At 41.4% G+C, this 19717-nt stretch overlaps 2 protein-coding genes across 2 annotated transcripts; both read right to left on the reverse strand.

Annotated features, from left to right (window-relative positions):
- Positions 1 to 6414: 6414 nt before the first annotated feature.
- Positions 6415 to 7700, reverse strand: LOC127784041 (probable BRI1 kinase inhibitor 1). The gene has a single exon (XM_052311221.1). It carries the CDS (start codon positions 7552 to 7554, stop codon positions 6757 to 6759), a length of 798 nt encoding a protein of 265 aa, XP_052167181.1. The 5' UTR covers positions 7555 to 7700; the 3' UTR covers positions 6415 to 6756.
- A 6139-nt stretch (positions 7701 to 13839) lies between these two features.
- On the reverse strand, positions 13840 to 18950 carry LOC127783524 (probable protein phosphatase 2C 69). Its single transcript, XM_052310714.1, has 9 exons — positions 18551 to 18950; positions 17940 to 18111; positions 17438 to 17591; positions 17304 to 17367; positions 16651 to 16758; positions 16283 to 16408; positions 15968 to 16200; positions 14395 to 14597; positions 13840 to 14270 (listed from the first exon to the last, which is right to left on the reverse strand). The coding sequence occupies exons 1-9, from the start codon at positions 18758 to 18760 to the stop codon at positions 14263 to 14265; spliced, it is 1278 nt and encodes a 425-aa protein (XP_052166674.1). The 5' UTR covers positions 18761 to 18950; the 3' UTR covers positions 13840 to 14262.
- Between the last annotated feature and the right edge of the window lie 767 nt (positions 18951 to 19717).

Genomic DNA, 19717 nt, shown 5'->3' on the forward strand with positions numbered 1-19717 from the left:
CAGGTGCTTAGACTAGACGTGTTCTGCGTGATTTGTCAGTTGTCACTTGTGTTGCTTGATTTTGTTTAACTTTCCTCCATAATCCAAAAAAAAAAACTTGAGCTTGAGGACAAAGGGGAGAAGAAGGGAGAAGCTTACCATGGTAAGGCCCAACGCCTGTGTCTACAAGGCCCAGTCTGCACTTGACCTTAGTTTAGAAAGGAAAGAGAAGCCCATTTATCACATATAGCTTTGTCGGAAGGAAAAAGTACACCGAAGGTCCCTCAACTTGTTATCCGGATACATAAACATCCTTGAACCGCAAAACCAAATATGAGAGGTCCCTTAACTATATAAAACCGGTCACCTGAGGTCCTTCGGTGGTTTTGACCCCGATTTTAGTCTACATGGCGGCTGAGTCAGCGTGGGACCCACGTGGGACCCACATGTCAGGATGCCACCTCATCACCTCTCTCTTATTCCCCTCTTCTCCCTTTCTCTCTCACTTTTCCCAGGCCGGCGACGGGCGGCGCTGTGGGGAGAAGGCCGCCGGGGGGAGGGGAGAGGAGGAGGTCCGACGGCCGGCGTCGCGCCAGCGGAGGAAATGCCGCCGTCCGCATCCAACGCGCGCGCCAGGCGGGGCGGAAGCGGGAGGGCGGCGTCAACGGGCAAGAGGTGGTTGGGCTTCTCGTCGGAGGTGTGGGTTCCGAGGATGAGGCGGTGGGAGCGGGTGGAGTCCGGCGACCAGGAGCAAGGCGTAGGCGGCGGAGGGGGGAGCAAGGCGGCGGCGGCGGCCTCCACTCTCCCCCGGTCTCTCCGCTCTGGACTGAGGCCGCCGTGGTCGCCCCGTCCTTGGCGCTGACGAGGAGACCATGAGCACCGCCGCGCCGAGAGTCTCGCGCTCACGCCGCGACCGTGGAGGAGAAGAGGACGGACGGCGACGGCGACCCTATCCTTGCCCGGAGCCGCCGCCGCCGACTCAGCCGGCGCCGTGGACATGCGTCGCCGCCGCCGCTCCTCCCTCGCCTGCACGCCGCGCCGCGCCGCGCCGCTCCTCCCCCGCCCGCGTGCTGCGCCGCTCCTCACCCGCCTGCGCGCTGCTCCTCCCCCGCTCCGCCCTCGTCGCAGCCGCAGCCGCCGCAGCCGTCTCTTCGCTCGCCGCCACGTCGCCGGCCGCCAGACGTCCTCCTTTCCCGCGTCGCTCTGGCGACCTCTTCCCCCACCCGCCGGCCGGCTTTGCCACTTACCGCTGGATAGGGATGATGACGTGGAGGAAGGGAGAGGGGGGGGGGGGGGGGGGAAGAGAGATAGGGATGATGATGTGGCACGCGAACATGTGGGGCCCACGTGGGTCTCACGCTGACTCACCCGCCACGTAGACCAAAATCAGGTTTAAAACCACCGAAGGACCTCAGGTGACCGGTTTTGTATAGTTAAGGGACCCTTCATATCTGGTTTTACGGTTCAAGGACGTTTTCGTATCCCGGTGACAAATTGAGGGACCTTAGGTGCACTTTTTCCTTGTTGGAATCACTGAAAAGAAAAGGATAGAAGGCATGGGCTGTCAGAGAAAATCAATAAGGGAAGCTTAGAATAGGCCGTCTCCAGAAAATAATTTCAGAATAGGCAATAAAATGATTGTGTGAAAAGCATCAGAAAAGGGTGTATAGACTTTGAACTCGGAAACAAAATCTCCATATATTTGGCATCTCTAGTTGTGTAGTAACTTTGGTTGCGCTTTAGCTACTCCCACTAATAATATATAGCAATTCATATTTACCAATACTCCTGGGGATAAATTGAGCATATATTAAAAAGCAACTGTTCAGCAGAAGCTTTCATAGCATGTCAATATATAGTGTAAAATATATATATATATATATATATATATATATATATATATATATATATATATATATATATATATATATATATATATATATATATATATATATATATATATATATATATATATATATATATCTTTGTTCATCTTCTGAGCCTTAAAGCATAGCGCATTGCATATCAGCAAAGTGTAAATTGGAATAACCTCGTTTTTTTAGTTTGAAAAACGTACCTCTAGTGAACCAAATGGCATGCCAAGCAAAATGATAAGGCCGGTCACAGCGCAAGGACGTGGCGCATTACTTCCTTCGCCACATCCGAAATCTGCTGAAGTGTTGCGCGCGGTTGTAACTAAAGATGGCGACTCGCCCCCACGCAGGGACGCGGAGAACTTCGCTCGGTCTGGGTAACGCGCGGCGCCGATCGCCTGATTCCGTGCGCTGTGGAGGGCTTGTCTCCGACACCCCGTGACCTCGCGCCGCGCGTGGACACGGAAAGTGGATCACTGCACTGTGGGATGAGGTTGCTTAGGCCAATCTCTGAGTTGCCCAGCCGCTAGAGAAACTCTTTTGAGTGGCTTGCACTGTGACCGGACTAATGTCTGCCAGGCTTTGAACACCAATTCTTGCCCAAATTTCTCCCTTCCAGGCTTCCACCCCTTCATTTGAGAGCATATCCTTTATTTGTAAGGACTCCTTTTTTCTATTAACCAAAAATTTATAGTGATAACCAGCGTTACAATTTTTCAACAACTGATTAAATTTCAACACTAAATTCTCCTTTTATATATATATGCCCCCAGACTAATTTGTCCTTCCCATCTTGAAGAATACAATACAATAATTAGAATTTGTTCTGAAGTTCCAACTTCCAAGCACATTGTCTGCTACTCTGCGTCACATCTAAAATAGTTCATCTGAATTTTATGGTCTTCTTCTGAAGGTAATGCTATACAGTCTAGAGTCTACCTAACCAAACGTCCTGACATCCTCCAAGTTTAGTTTTCTACTCCATTTCCAAATTTTCTGGCACACAGTGACACAGATGCAAACTTGTGAGCTAAACAGTAGTACTGCCACTGTCAGGTTATGATCATTTGCAATCAACGTTGTTCGTTGGCATCAATGCATCATGCACTAGACCTAAGTATTCAGTATTCAACAGCTGTTTCAGACACAAATGTTTGATATCTGCTTTCTTGTGATGGTACTAGTACGATCCAATGCCTTGAAGCCCCTGAACGTTATGATGGAAAACACATATACGCTCATTGTAAATTCAGAAGCAGAGGGTTCTCGATCGATTCTCGTTGCAAAATCTACAACAGTATGTAGAGCTATGAAAATAGAGAAGTTCGCATCGAACGGCAGGCGACCGAGACCGAAGTTCTTGCATACCTTCTCGTACTCGTACGGCTCCATGGCCTCGTCGATGCGGGGTTTGCGTCGGGCTAGCATGGCTGGAACGAGGCGGGCCGGCGCCGGAGGTCCGCATTCCCCAGCCGCCGCAGAAGGCGCGGCAAGGAGGTCGATGGCTGAGGAGAGGGAGGCGCCGGCGCCGGTGTCGGGGTGAAGGGGAGGTTGCGCCGCTGGAGTGGGAGGTGATAGAGATGGGGGGCGGCGTGCGGCCGTGGGCATCTTTCGTCACCATGCACGCCTGCGGCTAGGGGTGAAAACGGTACGGAAACGGACGGAAACCATTTTTATCGTTTTCGTTTTCATATTTTTTTTCGGAATCGAAATCGAAATCGGAAACCCCGGATACGAAAACGGAATCGAATATTATCGAAATCGAAAACGGAGTGAAAACGAACCGGCGCGAATACGGTAACGAAAATTTATCGGAATAAAAAACCCCTCAAACTAATAAATCCAATTGAATAAATTATCTATATTTAAAAGAGTAATGTTGTTGATAAATCCCAATGTAGCACAAAAAATATTCTTATGTAATTTTAGATTTGCATAACAAATATTTTTTTAAAAAATAACAGCCAAACACCATGGTATTCACTATTTAGTGCTTAAAAAAGGAATCAAGGGTATTTCAGTCACAAAATTTCTGGTAATTCCGAGGAAATTTCTGGAAATTCCGAGAAAATTTCCGGAAAGTTTCCGACCGATTCCGAGTTCCGACGGAAACTGCCCTTATCATTTCCGATTCCATTTCCGAGAAAATATTTCCAAATTCGTTTCCATTTCCGAAAAATTCCGAAAAAATTCCGACCAACATATTCCGTTTTCGAAAATAGGTCCGGAATCCGGAAAGTTTTCGGACCGTTTTCACCCCTACCTGCGGCTGCGCGAGATCCAATGGCGGGTAATCGCTCCAGTCCCACGTGGGCCCTATTAGTTACAAATATTGCACAAAGCCCCCCAACTTTTTCTTCGATTTTATTATACATCCCTCTACAATTTTTTTCTTCTCATCAAATAAAATACAGTATAATTATAGTGCAACTACATTCTAACTTAAATGTAGTTCTAATATAACATGTATGCAATTTTCACGTCATTTTCTATAGTTAGATCGTAATTTTTCATCATTAGATTTGCTTTGAGATTCGTGCAAACGGGGGCAAAGAAAAAAACACAACAAGTGCTCAAGCAAGGGGATTCTATCGTGCAAAGCAATCTCGTACAAGATACATATAAGTTACTTTATATTGTAGTTACATGCTAATTGCAATGTAACTGCTCTGTAGTTATATTGTTTTGCATTGACCACTTATATATATATATATATATATATATATATATATATATATATATATATATATATATATATATATATATATATATATATATATATATATATATATATATATATATATATATATATATATATTCAAAATGCCCTTAGAGACATACAATGTTAAAAACCGATTTATCTCATTATAAATTTTAAAAATATAAAATTTTTATATGGCCTCATTACACAATCTCGTACAAGATACATATAAGTTACTTTATATTGTAGTTACATGCTAATTGCAATGTAACTGCTCTGTAGTTATATTGTTTTGCATTGACCACTTATAAATATTCAAAATGCCCTTAGAGACATACAATGTTAAAAACCGATTTATCTCATTATAAATTTTAAAAATATAAAATTTTTATATGGCCTCATTACACAATCTCGTACAAGATACATATAAGTTACTTTATATTGTAGTTACATGCTAATTGCAATGTAACTGCTCTGTAGTTATATTGTTTTGCATTGACCACTTATATATATATATATATATATATATATATATATATATATATATATATATATATATATATATATATATATATATATATATATATATATATATATATATATATATATATATATTCAAAATGCCCTTAGAGACATACAATGTTAAAAACCGATTTATCTCATTATAAATTTTAAAAATATAAAATTTTTATATGGCCTCATTACACAACAAGAAAGTTTGTAGATAAGTTTCAAGTTTTTTTTTGGTATATGACGGATAATTTACGTATACAAAAGTTAATGGCACAAATACATAACATGTGAAAAATGATTTACATTAAAAACAAAAAAAAATGTTTTATATAGCATAAAATAATAAATTATATTTTACAAAATAGAAATGCAAAATATTTGAAACTTATATACAAACTTTAATGTTGTATAAGGAGGCAAAAAAAAAAAACTTCTACATGTCACAACGAAAAAACAAATTAAACTACAAACTGTAGAAGTTAAATTTTAAGTTGCATGTTTGTGAAGAGATATATCACATGTTAGTACATCTTTTCATTTTTTTCGTAGCTATTTGAGTGTCAACAAGTAACAAGGGGACGTTGCCTTGAGAGTTTAAAATCCACACTCGTCAGTAGTAAATTATTAAATTGATCGAGATAACCATGTGGAATAGAATATATTTTTCTTTTTTAATGTATTAAAACACGGCTTCCAACATGGATGCCAGGATGTGCACTGCCATTTCTTATTACTGGCCTCATCTTTTCGCTTATACTTATGCTTATAAGCTAAAATTTAAATTTTCAACCTTAAATTTGGAGGTGATTTTAGGGTTTCTCCATCGTAGTTTATTTTTCAGTCTTTACTTTTAAATCATTAAGAACACATATATAAAATTTTTATTCACAAATTATTTTACATTTACAAATATACCGTTTCACTTTTTACTCCTATGTGTCAAACGATGGGCCAGTGCGCATGCAACTCTTGTCTCCTGGAACGATCCAACAATTAATGAACTATCCAAGGTAGTACTAGGCGCCAACCAAAAGCAGCGAATCAACTTGGAACGAAGTATCTATAGCTACTTAGCTAGCAACAAAATCTCGATGATTATCTCAGTCAACCCGTGTGTAATTATTTGTATCTGGACCAACCTGAATTCCTCGTTGTAAAAATGTGAATGGAATCTAGGCCAGCCGGCCGACCGGTCATATCTGGTGAGTAGTCAGATTGAATAATTAGAGATTATAATTAACATGGGAGTTACTATCGTCATTTCGTCTGAAAGTGGCCTGCAGAATCGGTCCTAAGCTTTTATTGCACGACGGCAACTAGTGGTCATCACTCCAAAGATTCCAGTACTCGCCAGGATGACTTTTAGTCAGCTGATTAACATCATGCCAAATTCCAAACAGTATAGGGATTTACAGCAGTAGAACTTGCAAATCAAGACATATTATCCGTATATATAGCGCTTGAATATTGTCATCCATCTGTTCTTACATCTTTACACATGAACAAGAGAGAGTATCGAATCTGTGATTTTTTCTGAAGCTCGCAAAAGCTACTGAAAACCTGATCAATATATGCTCTCGTACGTGTCGTGTGCGCGCGCGCGCGACACGCATGGCGATCGGCACATGTGCATCTCCGTACCACGCATTTACAGTTTTACATTTTACACACTAGCCTCGATCGATCGATTCACTTGGCCACGGTGATGGAGTTCTTGCAGTGCGCGATGGCGGCCTCGATGGCGCTCTGCAGCTCCTCCATGGTGCTCTCCTCCGACGACGTCGAGACCTTCACCGACCCGCCCACGGAGAGGTGGCCGCTGTTCGCCGGCGACGCGCGCAGCGACGCCGGCGCCGAGGAGAGCTGCCCGCGCCGCCGCCTCCACCGCTCCCGCTGCTCCCTCAGGGCGCTCGGGCCGTGCGCCGAGAACGAGTGCGGCCTCCGCCGCTGCTGCTCCCGCTTCTCCCTCTCCCCGCCGCCGTGCCGGGAGAAGGAGGCGAGCAGGTGCTCCACCATGGACGCCATGTACTTCTTCACCCACTGCCCCACGTCCAGCCCTCTCGTCTTCGCCTTCGCCTTCCTCTTCACCTCCTCGTCTCTGCTCAAGCCTGACCTCCACGAGCCGCCGAGGCCGGAGAAGAAAGGCGACGACGCCTTGCTCTTGGCCTTGTACTCCCTGTCCTTCTCCTTGCTGCTGCTGCTGCTGCTGCTGCTTCCGGTTTGCCGGTGCTGGTTTGCTTTGGAGGAGTAGTTGTTGTGGCTGAGGTCGCTGCCGACGCGGCCGAGGGGTGGTGTGCGGGACATGTCGGCGCGACCGCGGCGTTGGACGGACGGAGGCGGGGAGGAGAGGTAGTGGGCGAAGGAGAAGTCGTGGGGAGGGGAGGTGGAGGTGGAGAGGAGTGGTGGTGGGGGAGGTGTGGTTGGCTTGAACAGTGGAGGATGAGGAGGTGGTGGTTGCGACCGCGGCCGTGGTGTGTTCATGGTCATGGCTTTCGGCGTGGTAGGGTTTGTGTGCTCGCTTGCGCGCGCGCGCGCGCGCGCGAGAGAGAGAGAGAGAGAGAGAGAGAGAGAGGGAGAGGAGAGTTGGGTGGCAAGGTTAGGTCGACAGCTGTAGTAGTGGGGGATGCATGGCGCTTGAGAGGCGATTTGGCAGTGATGAAGCTGAAGCTGAGGTTAAATTTGTGCAATATGTGAAGGTGAAGCACTAGCAGGCCGTCCTTACGTATCTGGAGGATTTATATGCAGTAGTGACAACTAGGTTTATGTTAAACCTCACCCACCAACTTAAGTGGTGACAATTTGGCTAAGCGGAAGAAAAATTACTACACCAATTTAATTTTTTTCCTACTAATTAATTATCAAGTGAAAAACATAAAAAATTATTGCTTAGAATGCACATTTACATCATCATGTGTTCACTCATCAAGTTTGGCACCGTATCATGTCTCCTCCCGACTGGCATGGGCTCACTCCTTCCCGTGGCGACTCTCTTCAGGTCTAGTGCCTGCTAGAGCATCTTCGCAAGGGTTTTGACTTTCTGGTCCTTCTAATATCTTGGCAGTTTTGTTAGAGCGGAACGTCAGGATTTTTGAGTCATCCCTTTCGCCGGTTTCGATGGTTCTGGGGTCCATCCTCAAGGAGGACCGTCTCTCGTTTCTAGCTAGTGCAGCTTCGTTTGGAGACTTGTTGGGAGGATAGGGGGTTTCCTCCACCACCTTTTGCCCCTTTATATAGGAGTAACAACTTTCAGTTTTATTTTTTCTTTTTTTGCCCCTCGCAGTCATTTTTCTTGTAACCCGGCAATGGCCGGTTTGGATTGTTGCATTGTGTAACTAAAACTTTACTTTTTTCTAGTATACTGACGTACAATTATTTTTGCGCGTTCGTAAAAAAAACCAACCATGAATGGCATTCAACAATATTTGTTGGAGCCAAGAAAAAGGATTTTTTTCCATGGATTGAGATATACACAATTTTTCCGAGGACGGACAAGTGATTCAGTGAACCAGAGAAAATTAGTTTTTTTAGAAACACCGCATTAAGAGGTGTCTGATGGTTAATTTAATTATCTAGTGAACGAGAAGATAAGCACTGTGCACAGTAATCCTCTCTTATTAGAAAGTTATAGCCCACTAATTTCTAAAGCTTAAAATGTAAAGATGTCACATCATCATCCACTAACAATTACTCCCTCCATCATATAATATAAGAAGTTTTAGAGTTGCACTCGGTTATTAAAAGAGTTGGTAGAAGTGAATGGTGGAGGGTTGTGATTGAATGAGTAGTAAATGCAGATGGGAAAAGTGAATGATGGAGGATTGTGATTGGTTGGGGAGAGAATATTGGTGGAGAAGTTGTTATGCTCCCTCCGTACTCGTAAAGGAAGTTATTTTGGACAGCGACACGGTCTCCAAAATACAACTTTGACTTCTTGCTTCTATAAAAAAATTATTAAAAAGTGATATATGTATATTTTTATGAAAGTATTTTTCAAGACAAATCTATTCATATAATTCTTACATTTTTAAACTCAACAACTTGAGAGTTATTCATGATTTATATTCCCAAGGTTTGACTTGAACATTGTCCTAAACGACTTCCTTTACGAGTACGGAGGGAGTATTTCAGAACAAATCCTAAGGGCTAAAAGTTGTTATATTTTGGGACGGAGGGAGTATTATATTTAAGCACCATGCAAGCATGCTAGATTATCTATAATTTAATAATTTATTAGATTTTAGAGATTTAAAATAAGCATGTTCAATCCTACATAATTCACATAATATTTTAATTTATCTCTCCATTATTTTTTATAATATTTTATATACCTATATAGTTCATCATCACTTAGTTCATGTTATTTTTCTTTTCTCTCATTAAGTCATATCATATCAATTGTTTTTAGTCCTTAGATAATTAATCTATTATTCAAATTATCTCTCTTCTTTTTTTTCTCTCGTTAAGCCATATCATCTCTTTTTTTTCAGCCCTTAGATGTATAGTTCAAATTATCTTCCTTCTTTTGTTCTCTCATAAAGCCACATTATTTTACTTTTACATTTGAATTATCATTCTACATACTATTTAAATTTAAATCACATCAGCTTATATAAAGTTATATTTACGTAAGCTTAGGTTGTTAAAGCTATCTACACATTATTTTTAATTATTGTTATCATAGTAAATTTTTGCGCAGGGTTTCATATAGTAGAATTAATAGTTGATGGATGACATCATGAAAAATAATGTTTAAGAAGGAAAGCACCCTCCTTCAAAGGGACGCTGATGTGACATGTTACAAGAAACACGGTAATCGGCCATGCTACTAAACCTTACACGTACACCCACCCTTACAAACACGGCTACACACACACACACACACACACACACATATATATATATATATATATATATATATATATATATATATATATATATATATATATATATATATATATATATATATATATATATATATATAATATTATATTCATAGTGTGCTAACACACTAAAAGAGGCGGAGGCAGCATATACATTTCTTTTTTATTACCATGTAATAAAAAAAAGTATATTTGTATTTTGGATGGACCGTGTATATATTTCATTGTTATTTGTTGGACCTTCTAGCATAATATTGTCTTTTCTTGCACGCATATTATTTAGGCATGTTTTACATTAATCTAATACAAATTAAGTTGGTGTGCTATTTATCTCTTTATATTTGTAACAAACTAGTGGAACCGTGCAAATTTAAGTGAAATTTAGATTAAAGTTCATTAACAAAAAAAACAATTATATTTTGTATGCATCTATATATTGACCGATCTACACTAATTTGAATCCACCGTGACTAATAATATAGAATTTTTTGATTGACGTGATAATTTGTAAGCCTACAAAATGAATCCTGAATTATATAAGCCTACAAAATGAATGCTGAATTATCCTAGATTATATAGCTTTCTCAGAGCTGCAAACGCCGAAATTGTAAATGCACTTGAGGCATATAAGATTTCATAGGAAAAGAAATGCATATATGAGATATTCCCATCTCGATCAATTAACAGCAGAATGCCTCAATCTGGGATATATAACATGTTATTATTCCGTGATAATATGGAGTGGCCCATTCATACACTAATTGGTATAGCCTCAACCGGCCGGTGGCATTTAATGTGTGCATATAGATTGACATGTACATGTATCCGTAGCTCCATATGGACCATCATGCCATGTCTCCTCCAACCCAAAGCAATGATTAACCGACCAATTAAAAGTTTGAAACAACCATTGTCTTTGGTCGTAAATGTTTAATTTGTGATCCATCGAATGGTGGACAAGAACAACATGTCAATACTGTTGAGAAACCCTGTAGCCGGCCGGCGCCTTCAGTGATTGGCCGGGTATAGCCTTTCCTTTGTAGCTGTAGCGTACTCTTTGAATCTAGGATGTGAAGTTCAGATTCACTGTAATAAGAAATATCACATCATATTTTAAATTGATTTATTTTGGAACGGATGTAGTACTTTAATTACCTCGTCTTATTCTAAATAAAAGTTTTTTGGGACGAATACTATTGTTTTTGTTGCACAAGAAATAATCTAATTTCTTTTCTTTAAATGTCATGTATTCATGTTTGTTGCTTTGTTCGGAGATGTGTGTGTGTGTTTATGCGCTTTTTTTTCTTTTAATATCCCCCACCTTGTAATCTGAAAACATTTTTTTTATAATTGGCTTAGTGGAGTTATATATAACTAGGTTCATCAAAAAGATAATTTTAGTTGAAACTAATAATTTATATTGGTCAATTTGATATTGCTGTAATGACAGTTTTTAATAATAAACAATTATCTAACCTAATACATGTTATCTCATTTCTTTTATTGGCTTTACTTTTAATCTCTCACTTTTAGTCTAATCTGCGATGTTCAGAGCATGATACTATGCGCAATGATTCTATACTTAAAAGCGGTACCAAGGGTATCTTATTCCACTATAACTGAGGTAATTCCATTAGATCGAATTGATTTCTAGAGTACATGTGATTTAACGCTAGTCAATAATAACAGAGAGTTGGGGGCGTCCCATCATATTATGTCTTTCTTTTCCTTTTTTAAAGAAATTTATGGCGGTGTGCCTTACGATAGAAATCGGATATGTAAATCATTTTTATTATTAAAAAAATTCACATGACTTTGTTGCCCTTTACTACCACTGTATTTAAATATATTGACACTGTTTTTATTAGAATTATAATGATAATAGCTAACAAAATTATAATATCGTAAAAGCAGTTACAAAGAAAAATCTACCCATATAATTTTTATATTTTCAAACTAAATATTTTGAGAGCTATTGATGATAAAGATAAAGTTTCAAAAGTTCAACCTACTAAATTCAACAATGTCGTATTAATACAGAGGGACGCATTAATATTGTAATGAAAAGGGAGAGTTACTAATTTGTAAGAGAAATCACATTTATTTAGTAAGGATAAAATGAAGAAATTAAGATGAAATGGTTTCCTGGAAGTTCTTCTATAAACGACTTCATATTTTACGAAAGAGTTAAGAAGTATAAAAGGACTTATGTTTACATTTAAAATGGGGGGGGGGGGGGGACATAACTTTTGTGTACCTTTATAAAAACCAAAGAGAAAGAAGAAATTTGTACCCTCTATACTGGTGGTCTAGTAGCTATCATAAGCACCATTCCAGCGGTAGCTGGTAAGCCATCGTCCCACATGCATGCACGAGCCAACGTCTGGCGCCATTAGAGTCCATGGATGGCACTGTAGAATGTATAAGCAGAGTCGCAGAAACAGTGTCTTGAATTGTGCTTGTCAATACTTGTTCTAAAAAGCCAAAACAATTGAATTGCGATTTTTAAGAATAATTTTAGATAGATTTCTTAGCCGTTGCCTTAGCAACCATGGGTATGTTCGGCTGATCTTGTTGTCACAACTGTAATTGTAAATGGTTGTTGGCTGCTGCTGCAGCTAGCGCACCTGATCATCTCCTATAAAATTAGAGATTGCCCAATGGAAAAGATGAAATGAAAAACCCCTGAAATCAACTTTAACATCAAATTCTAAACTTCAAAATAGCAATAGCTTTCTAGAAAAACAGTATCAAACAGTACGAGTAACAACCGATTTATGTGGGGGTGTTGCACTTTGATGTCTTCTCATTCCTACTGATATATTTTCTTGGAGTAGGAATATGAATGGATTTATCTGGGATAGAGATAGCATGGCACTGTGTGAGTGCAACACCCCGACCACGGTTTCATGCTTTTCATCTCTGGAGGATGTGACCCAGGTCACATGCATGGTTGCATGGTTAAGTTTCAGGTTTGTTTGATTGCACCGGCCGGGCTTATGATTGGCATGCATAACACACAGCGGCATATAGATGGACCCTTATCTTTTTGTGCTCTTCTTCCTGTCCATGCCTGCCTGCCTCGCTCCATCTGTTCATGTCATTTCGTTTTCAAAGCTTTCCTGAGAGAAATCCCAATTGTACATGATCATGACGCATTCTCATCGGTCACGAACATAACTAAACACATCACCAGAAAAGGTGGTGCGCCGTACTTGCCGTCGTTTTTGCTGTTCATTTCGACCAGGCACGCGATCCGGCCGGCCGGTGCACTAATCAAGTAGTAGTAATCAGCTGGGCTAACTAGCTTGACTTAGTAATGTGATGTCCACTGCTACTGGCCGGTTCGCCTTGCACTCGTCAGGTGGCGCGTGCAAATCCCAGTGGGTGAGCTGTTGTTTCGGCAGGGGAGGTGTATATGTAGCGGCATGTTGGTTAGTTGCCCGGTCTTTTGCTTGGTCACGTCGCTGGCTTTCTTATCTGCAATGTTTAATTCCTTGGTTCAGAGGAGACAAAAGGTGGATGTACCAAGTGACAAACTGACAAACGTCCGGAGTATGGACTCTGGAGGGAGTGATCTGTCCCGGTGTTTCCATGGACACCTTGCCCAATGGTACAAAACACTCTGATTGGTTTACAGTGCACTGACAACCGGGTGATCTGAATAGTTGCTTCATCTGTATAGCACAATTTCACAAGTGACCAAGATGTGTGTACACATGGGACCAAGCAGTACAGCATAGCTGGAGAATGGGCGAGAGACAGGGTAGATGATAGTTTCAAGCTAGGCTATATGGATCCTTTCACAGGATGTAGTACGATAGTTAGATCTGGAGTACAGGGAGTCCTTAAGGAAAAAAAGAAATAACTGAAGAACTCGAACAGTCAGTACTTAGTATTGAGTATTTCTTTTAGGAACCATTAGAGTAGTCAATCCATCTACAAATTAACAAAAGAATACTTGTGATCCTGTAGGCCGCTGTACAATGATTTCTATACATTGAAATGGCATGGGAAAACTAAGCCATGCTCAGGATTCTACTATTCTCTTCTGAACAAGAAGCTGTTTTCTATGTTAATCCAACTTGTTAGATAGTGCTATGTTAATCCAACCAATTAACAAATCTTCAATCTATTTTGCCAAGAATACTTTGTATTACTTGACTACAGAGAACAATGTAGCAAAATAACTCTGGTTTGACTAGTGTTTCTAGTAACGAACAAAAGAATATTGATTGTATGAAGGAATGTCTCCAACAAATGGGCCTGCCACTTGTCACCACTCAGCAAAACCATGGTTATTGTAGAGTGTAGATCAAGAATCTGAATAGGCAGAAAAGCATCGAAGAACAAATCAGTAATCTAAAGATTACATAAGACAGCTTTAGCTGTAAACACAGAATGTTGTTCGGAGAACCAAGAAAATAACATAATGAATTAACAATACCTCTTGGAGGTCGTTTCCCTTCAATTGCGTCTTTCTTTTCGTTGCAGCTTTGGCACAGGAAAGGTCCCTGCCATCCTTGCAATTTTTCGTGTTGCAATGGATTGCTGTGTACAGAAATTCCCTGGCCAGCTTTCAACTGTACTTGGCAAACTGCACAGCTGAAGGGCTCAAACATGCTCTGGAGTGCATAACCTGCAGCAAGCCTGAATAACAAAAATGTCAGAAATCAACACCATAATGTCTCAAAAACTGGCATTATAAGGTATGCAAGCGAAAAGAAATATGGGAATACTCTCTTTTTGCATATTGAAGACCAAACAGTTCTGAGTTTGAGGATATTGAAAAGATGAATGAAAGATTTGAAACTTTTAGCTGAACCTATCTAGAAAATATAACACAAGATCCATCAATAATCTATTAAATACCAACATAGTACAAATATATTCCTGATCATTTCAGGAGATAAGAGATGAAATGCATTGAGTTCTGCAGAACAATAACCAAATAAGTAGCATATCAAACAAACCCTGAACTTCCGTTATCTATTTATTATAACCTTTTAGCTTCAGTAAATGGCCAGAAATCTCATGCGTTCTGGTTTTTCATAAAACCCATCTAAGGCTGTGTTTGGCACCCCTTTTCCCAACCCCTCTCACTCGTTTTCCGCGCGCATGCTTTTCAAACTGATAAATGGTGCGTTTTTCGCAAAAAAAAAAAAGTTTCTATACGAAAGTTGCTTTAAAAAAAATCAAATTAATCCTTTTTTTAAAAAAAAATAGCTAATACTTAATTAATCACGCGCAAATGGACCGTTCCGTTTTCTGTGCGTACTGTTCCAGTTGGGAACAAGGAATGGCGAACACAGCCTAAGGGTGTTGACAAGGTTTGGTAAAAGTGATTAGGTACTACACTACTGCAGTGTGTTATGACCAAGAATTAACATGTATCAACCAGATCTGGCTGGTTTCAGGACAACAATAATTCAATACTTAAACGACCAGAGAAAAAAAAGAAAGGATCCAATGGAGTGGGGTTGGAAAAGGAACCAGCAGACAATATTGACTACAATGTGCAAGGAAACATAAATGGAGTTGCATAGTTGACACCATCAGTCAGCAGTGCCAACTGCCAACTCATGTGATGTTCCCAATAATTCCTTAAAATCCTACTAACCTTTAGCAGACAGCAAGATATGTTTGTTGTCCACATAAGACAATTTAGTATCAGATCTAAATGACGAATCATCATAAATCCAAGACCTCTGTGGCCTACATTAACTGAAAAGTATGTTTCTTTACCATATAACCTGTTACAGTGGAATGTTGATATTCACAAGAACATCATCATCACGATGCAGTATTTATTATTTATAAAGTGCAGTAATTGGCACTAAATAGCATTTTGTTATGTTGATGTGTCTATTGAGTGTGCATGGACTTTCAAAAATAATAGATATCCTACTAGTGTTCATTAAAAGTTTAAAACATATATGCATCTTCTTGGAATTACCCATAGCGCTCTTAGTTCCCCTACTCCAAGTGAAGAGGTTATGAGAAGCTGGTTAACATAGTACCTTTTAGAAAGCATAGCGGAACCATCGTCAAATATTTCTTCCACCTCATCTGGCTCAGCATACTCTCGATCTAGTATAAAGGATACGTCTGTATGTTTTCGGCGAAACATATTATTGAATACAATCTTCCCCTGCCTCTTTGTGGGAGGACTTGGAGCTAGTTTTTCTGGAGGTAATATGTCCACCACGATGCAGGTAGTATCATCTCTTAGTCCCCGAGGTTGAATTGCTTCCTTCAAAATTAAAAAATATATATCACAAAATGAAGGCCTAAAGGTTTGTCATGAAGGGAAGTGATAAAGTTCAGACTGTTACATTCACAATTCGATTGGCAGCTATATCTGATGGGAATCCACGAGAACACTCAAGTGCCATTTCAAAAGTCAAATCATCCCATACACCATCACTTGCAATGATAATCCTGCCTCCAGCATTGGATAGCTGTAACAGCAGCACAACAGAAAATCAAATAGTGCGACAGTGAACTGCAAACATGTAAATCATAACTAAAAGCACGTGGCACATTAACTACAAACGTGGTGGAAATATTATAGGCGATACTGTCCTGAAGAAGAATTTTTTTTATGGTATCTGATGAGCAGTAAATCATGCAAACATAATAGATGGAACAATAAGAGTATAAGACAAATGAAGTGCAGAGCATTATTTTCAAATGAGCTGACCTTCACTTGTTTCACATGAGGAACAGGAATGATGCATTCACCAACATCCATATCCCCAATTGATCTAGATAAGCACAGACCACCTGGCCAACATCTTAGAGGACCAACCTGTAAACGCAAATGACAATTTTCTAGAATACTACAGCAAAGTATACATATAGATCAAAGAAGACCAGGCAACCACACAACAAATTGAACACAATTTGATAATTAATATAGGAATTTACAGATTTACATAATGGTGATAAGATAAACATTGTCTTAATTAAAAAGATTGAGAAATACAGAATTATCCCTCATAAATACACTAGTACTTTAGATGCACAAGAACTCAATGCCTCAATGCTATACAGAATAAAATATTATAATAAAAATAGTAGAATTTTGAAATAGAACTACTTTATGTTTGAAAACAAGTGGTCTTAAAAAAAGAAATTTAACCTATCATATCATAAGCTAGGACATTGTTTGACAAGCAGCATAACAAGGGCATGGAGTAATATTAAAGCACAGATAATTGAGAACTAAAACTTGGGAAGAGCTGCAGGTTACTGTGAACAATGTGAATCATCAAAGCAGCAATTTGGACAAAACACGTCCACACTATATATCCAATTCAAGAAAACAAAGGATTCAGGGTGAAAGTGTCGAACCTCTGGGCCACCTACAAGATTCAGTTTCCCAACCTTGCTTCCACATGCAGTAACACGTTGAACCCTGAAAAAAGAGTATGTTGTAAATATTGGCAGTTCTTTAAAAATACACATTAAAGGCAGGCAAAACTTACTCATCTTGGTTGGAGTCAAAGCGATGATCAGCTGACAAATGGTATAATGAACCATCAGCAGATTCTAGTATGCAACGTGAATCACCAACTGATGCTACCGTTACAACCCACTCATCTATTACTACAAATGTAACAGTGGTACCAGAAGTTTCCGCTGAAACAGCAAAAGAGAGTGTTTCAGTAAAGAGAAAAAGCATCACTCAACTTTACAGGCACCTATAAGGCTATAACCTAAAAGACATCTTAAAGAAGAGCAGCATTTTTGCACCTACATTTAGCATTAATAATGAGATTGTACTGTTCAACAAATCTGATAATATGGCATCCAATCAACGAACAGTGATGATAGCAAAAGTTTTATTCATGCTTCACTTCGTCCAAAATGGAAATACAAACCGCTAAATAGTGATGGATTATGAAAGATTACAACGTTTGCCTGTTTTATCAAAGTACTGCTTAAATATTGAATGTCGTAAGCTTGACAGGAATTGGCCTGATTTACCTACTGCCTGGAAATCTTTGTCTGTCTTGACAAATGCTGCGACAAGCGCACGAGGAAGCACTGCAAGCCACTCATCCCTGCTCAAACCTGAAGGAATGGCACGTAGAAGATTGTTCAACAGATTCTTCTTCGCGTACATGGCCGCTCCAGATCCGTTGTGCCCATCAAATAGCTATCAACAGAGCACAGTTATCAATGATCGATCAACGCAAGTCAAGGAATCCAGTAAAATACGACTACTCAGCCACTAAACAAATCAAATGACAGCATCGGAGTCATCATAGCAACACAAAATTATTTGACATGTTCAGTCCATGTTTGAACACTGTAACGTAGTGTGAATCAAATTAACTACGATCATCATCTGGGCATATGTAGCGCAGTGTTACTGTCACATGCTTGCACCTGAATTGGTCGGCATGCACAAAAAAAAATTGAGAAAATTTGTAGTCGACGAGAGAAAGGTGGACAAGTCAAATGAACAAAGAGGAAATGCAGAGTGGCAGCCATGTACAGGAGTGGCCTCCATGTCGTCAGGCCACGCACAACTCGGCGGAGGTACTCTAGAACCTTCCAGAATTCGGGGCGCGTGCATAGGGGCAATGCGGTACCGCGAAGACGGAGAAGGAGGTGGACGGGTCGCCGGCGACGCGCTCCCCGGCCTCGGCGAGGAGCAGCGTGAAGTCCTCCCCCTTGCGGCTGCGCGCCGCCTCCCCGCACAGCACGTCGGGCCGCTCCATCCGCTCGCTCGTCACCTCCCGCCGCAGCAGCACCCCCAGCGGCACCGTCACCGCCGCCCCCGCCGCCGCCGTCATCGCCATCGTTCCCCCTCCCAAACCCTCACCCCGAAACTGCACGATCACGCGCTCGCCCACCTCCCCAAGCAACTCCTCCCCTCCACCGCTACACCCAGAAAAAAACGGGGGACCAATAATCACGCGGGGAGAGTGGGCGCCACGCGTGCGGGTGACTGCGTGAGCGAGACCGGGAGGGAGGAAAGGCGCAGCCGCGGTTGACTTGGAGGGGGGGGGGGGGGGGGGGAGGGGGGGGGAGAGGGCGATCGGCTGGTGGTCGCGGTTATATCGGGGGGGGGGGGGGGGGGGGGGGGGGGGGGGGGACGAAGGAACGCGCGGGGGGTTTTGATCTCGCGGGATCGCCGCCGCGCGCAATGTTCCTGGCCTTTTCTGTCGCGTGGTAATTTCCACCCATTTTTGACGACTCCGTTGCGTGTGCCGGGCTGGGGTGAGCTGGAGGCGGGCGGGCGGGCGAGCGCTGGATGGACAGGTGGTGAGGTGAGGAGAGGGAGCGGCGGCGGCGGGGGAGGCGGCGGGGGAGGCGGCGGAGGACACGAGAAGGCCGGCCGCGGGCTGGATCGTCGGGGACTCCGCGCGGAGTGGCTGGCCGGCGGGGTCCGCGGCCCGGCGTTTGACAGGGTCAGGCGAGTCAGCGAGTGTACTGGCTTTCCGATGGCGCGTGCAGTGGACTAGTGGTAACTGGAGGGGCAGACGTGACAGAGGCACAGAGGTCACATGCAATACTCCCTCCACCTTAAAAAAAATTAAACTTTATAATTATATTATATAGGTCTGGATATAATAATACAAGAACGTCCAGTTTCATTATACTAGAATATATCCAATTATAATACGGGGTTAGCTTCTCTATATACATATTCGTTGTAGTAAGAGGTTTTTTTTTAACAGAGAAAGTAGGTTCTAGAAAACATCGCCGCTCCTCTATTGCTCCTCGGCTCGCTCTCCCGTAGCAATCACCGTCTC

Source organism: Oryza glaberrima, chromosome 9, assembly GCF_000147395.1.
Source record: "Oryza glaberrima chromosome 9, OglaRS2, whole genome shotgun sequence".
In the NCBI taxonomy this organism is placed as follows: domain Eukaryota; kingdom Viridiplantae; phylum Streptophyta; class Magnoliopsida; order Poales; family Poaceae; genus Oryza; species Oryza glaberrima.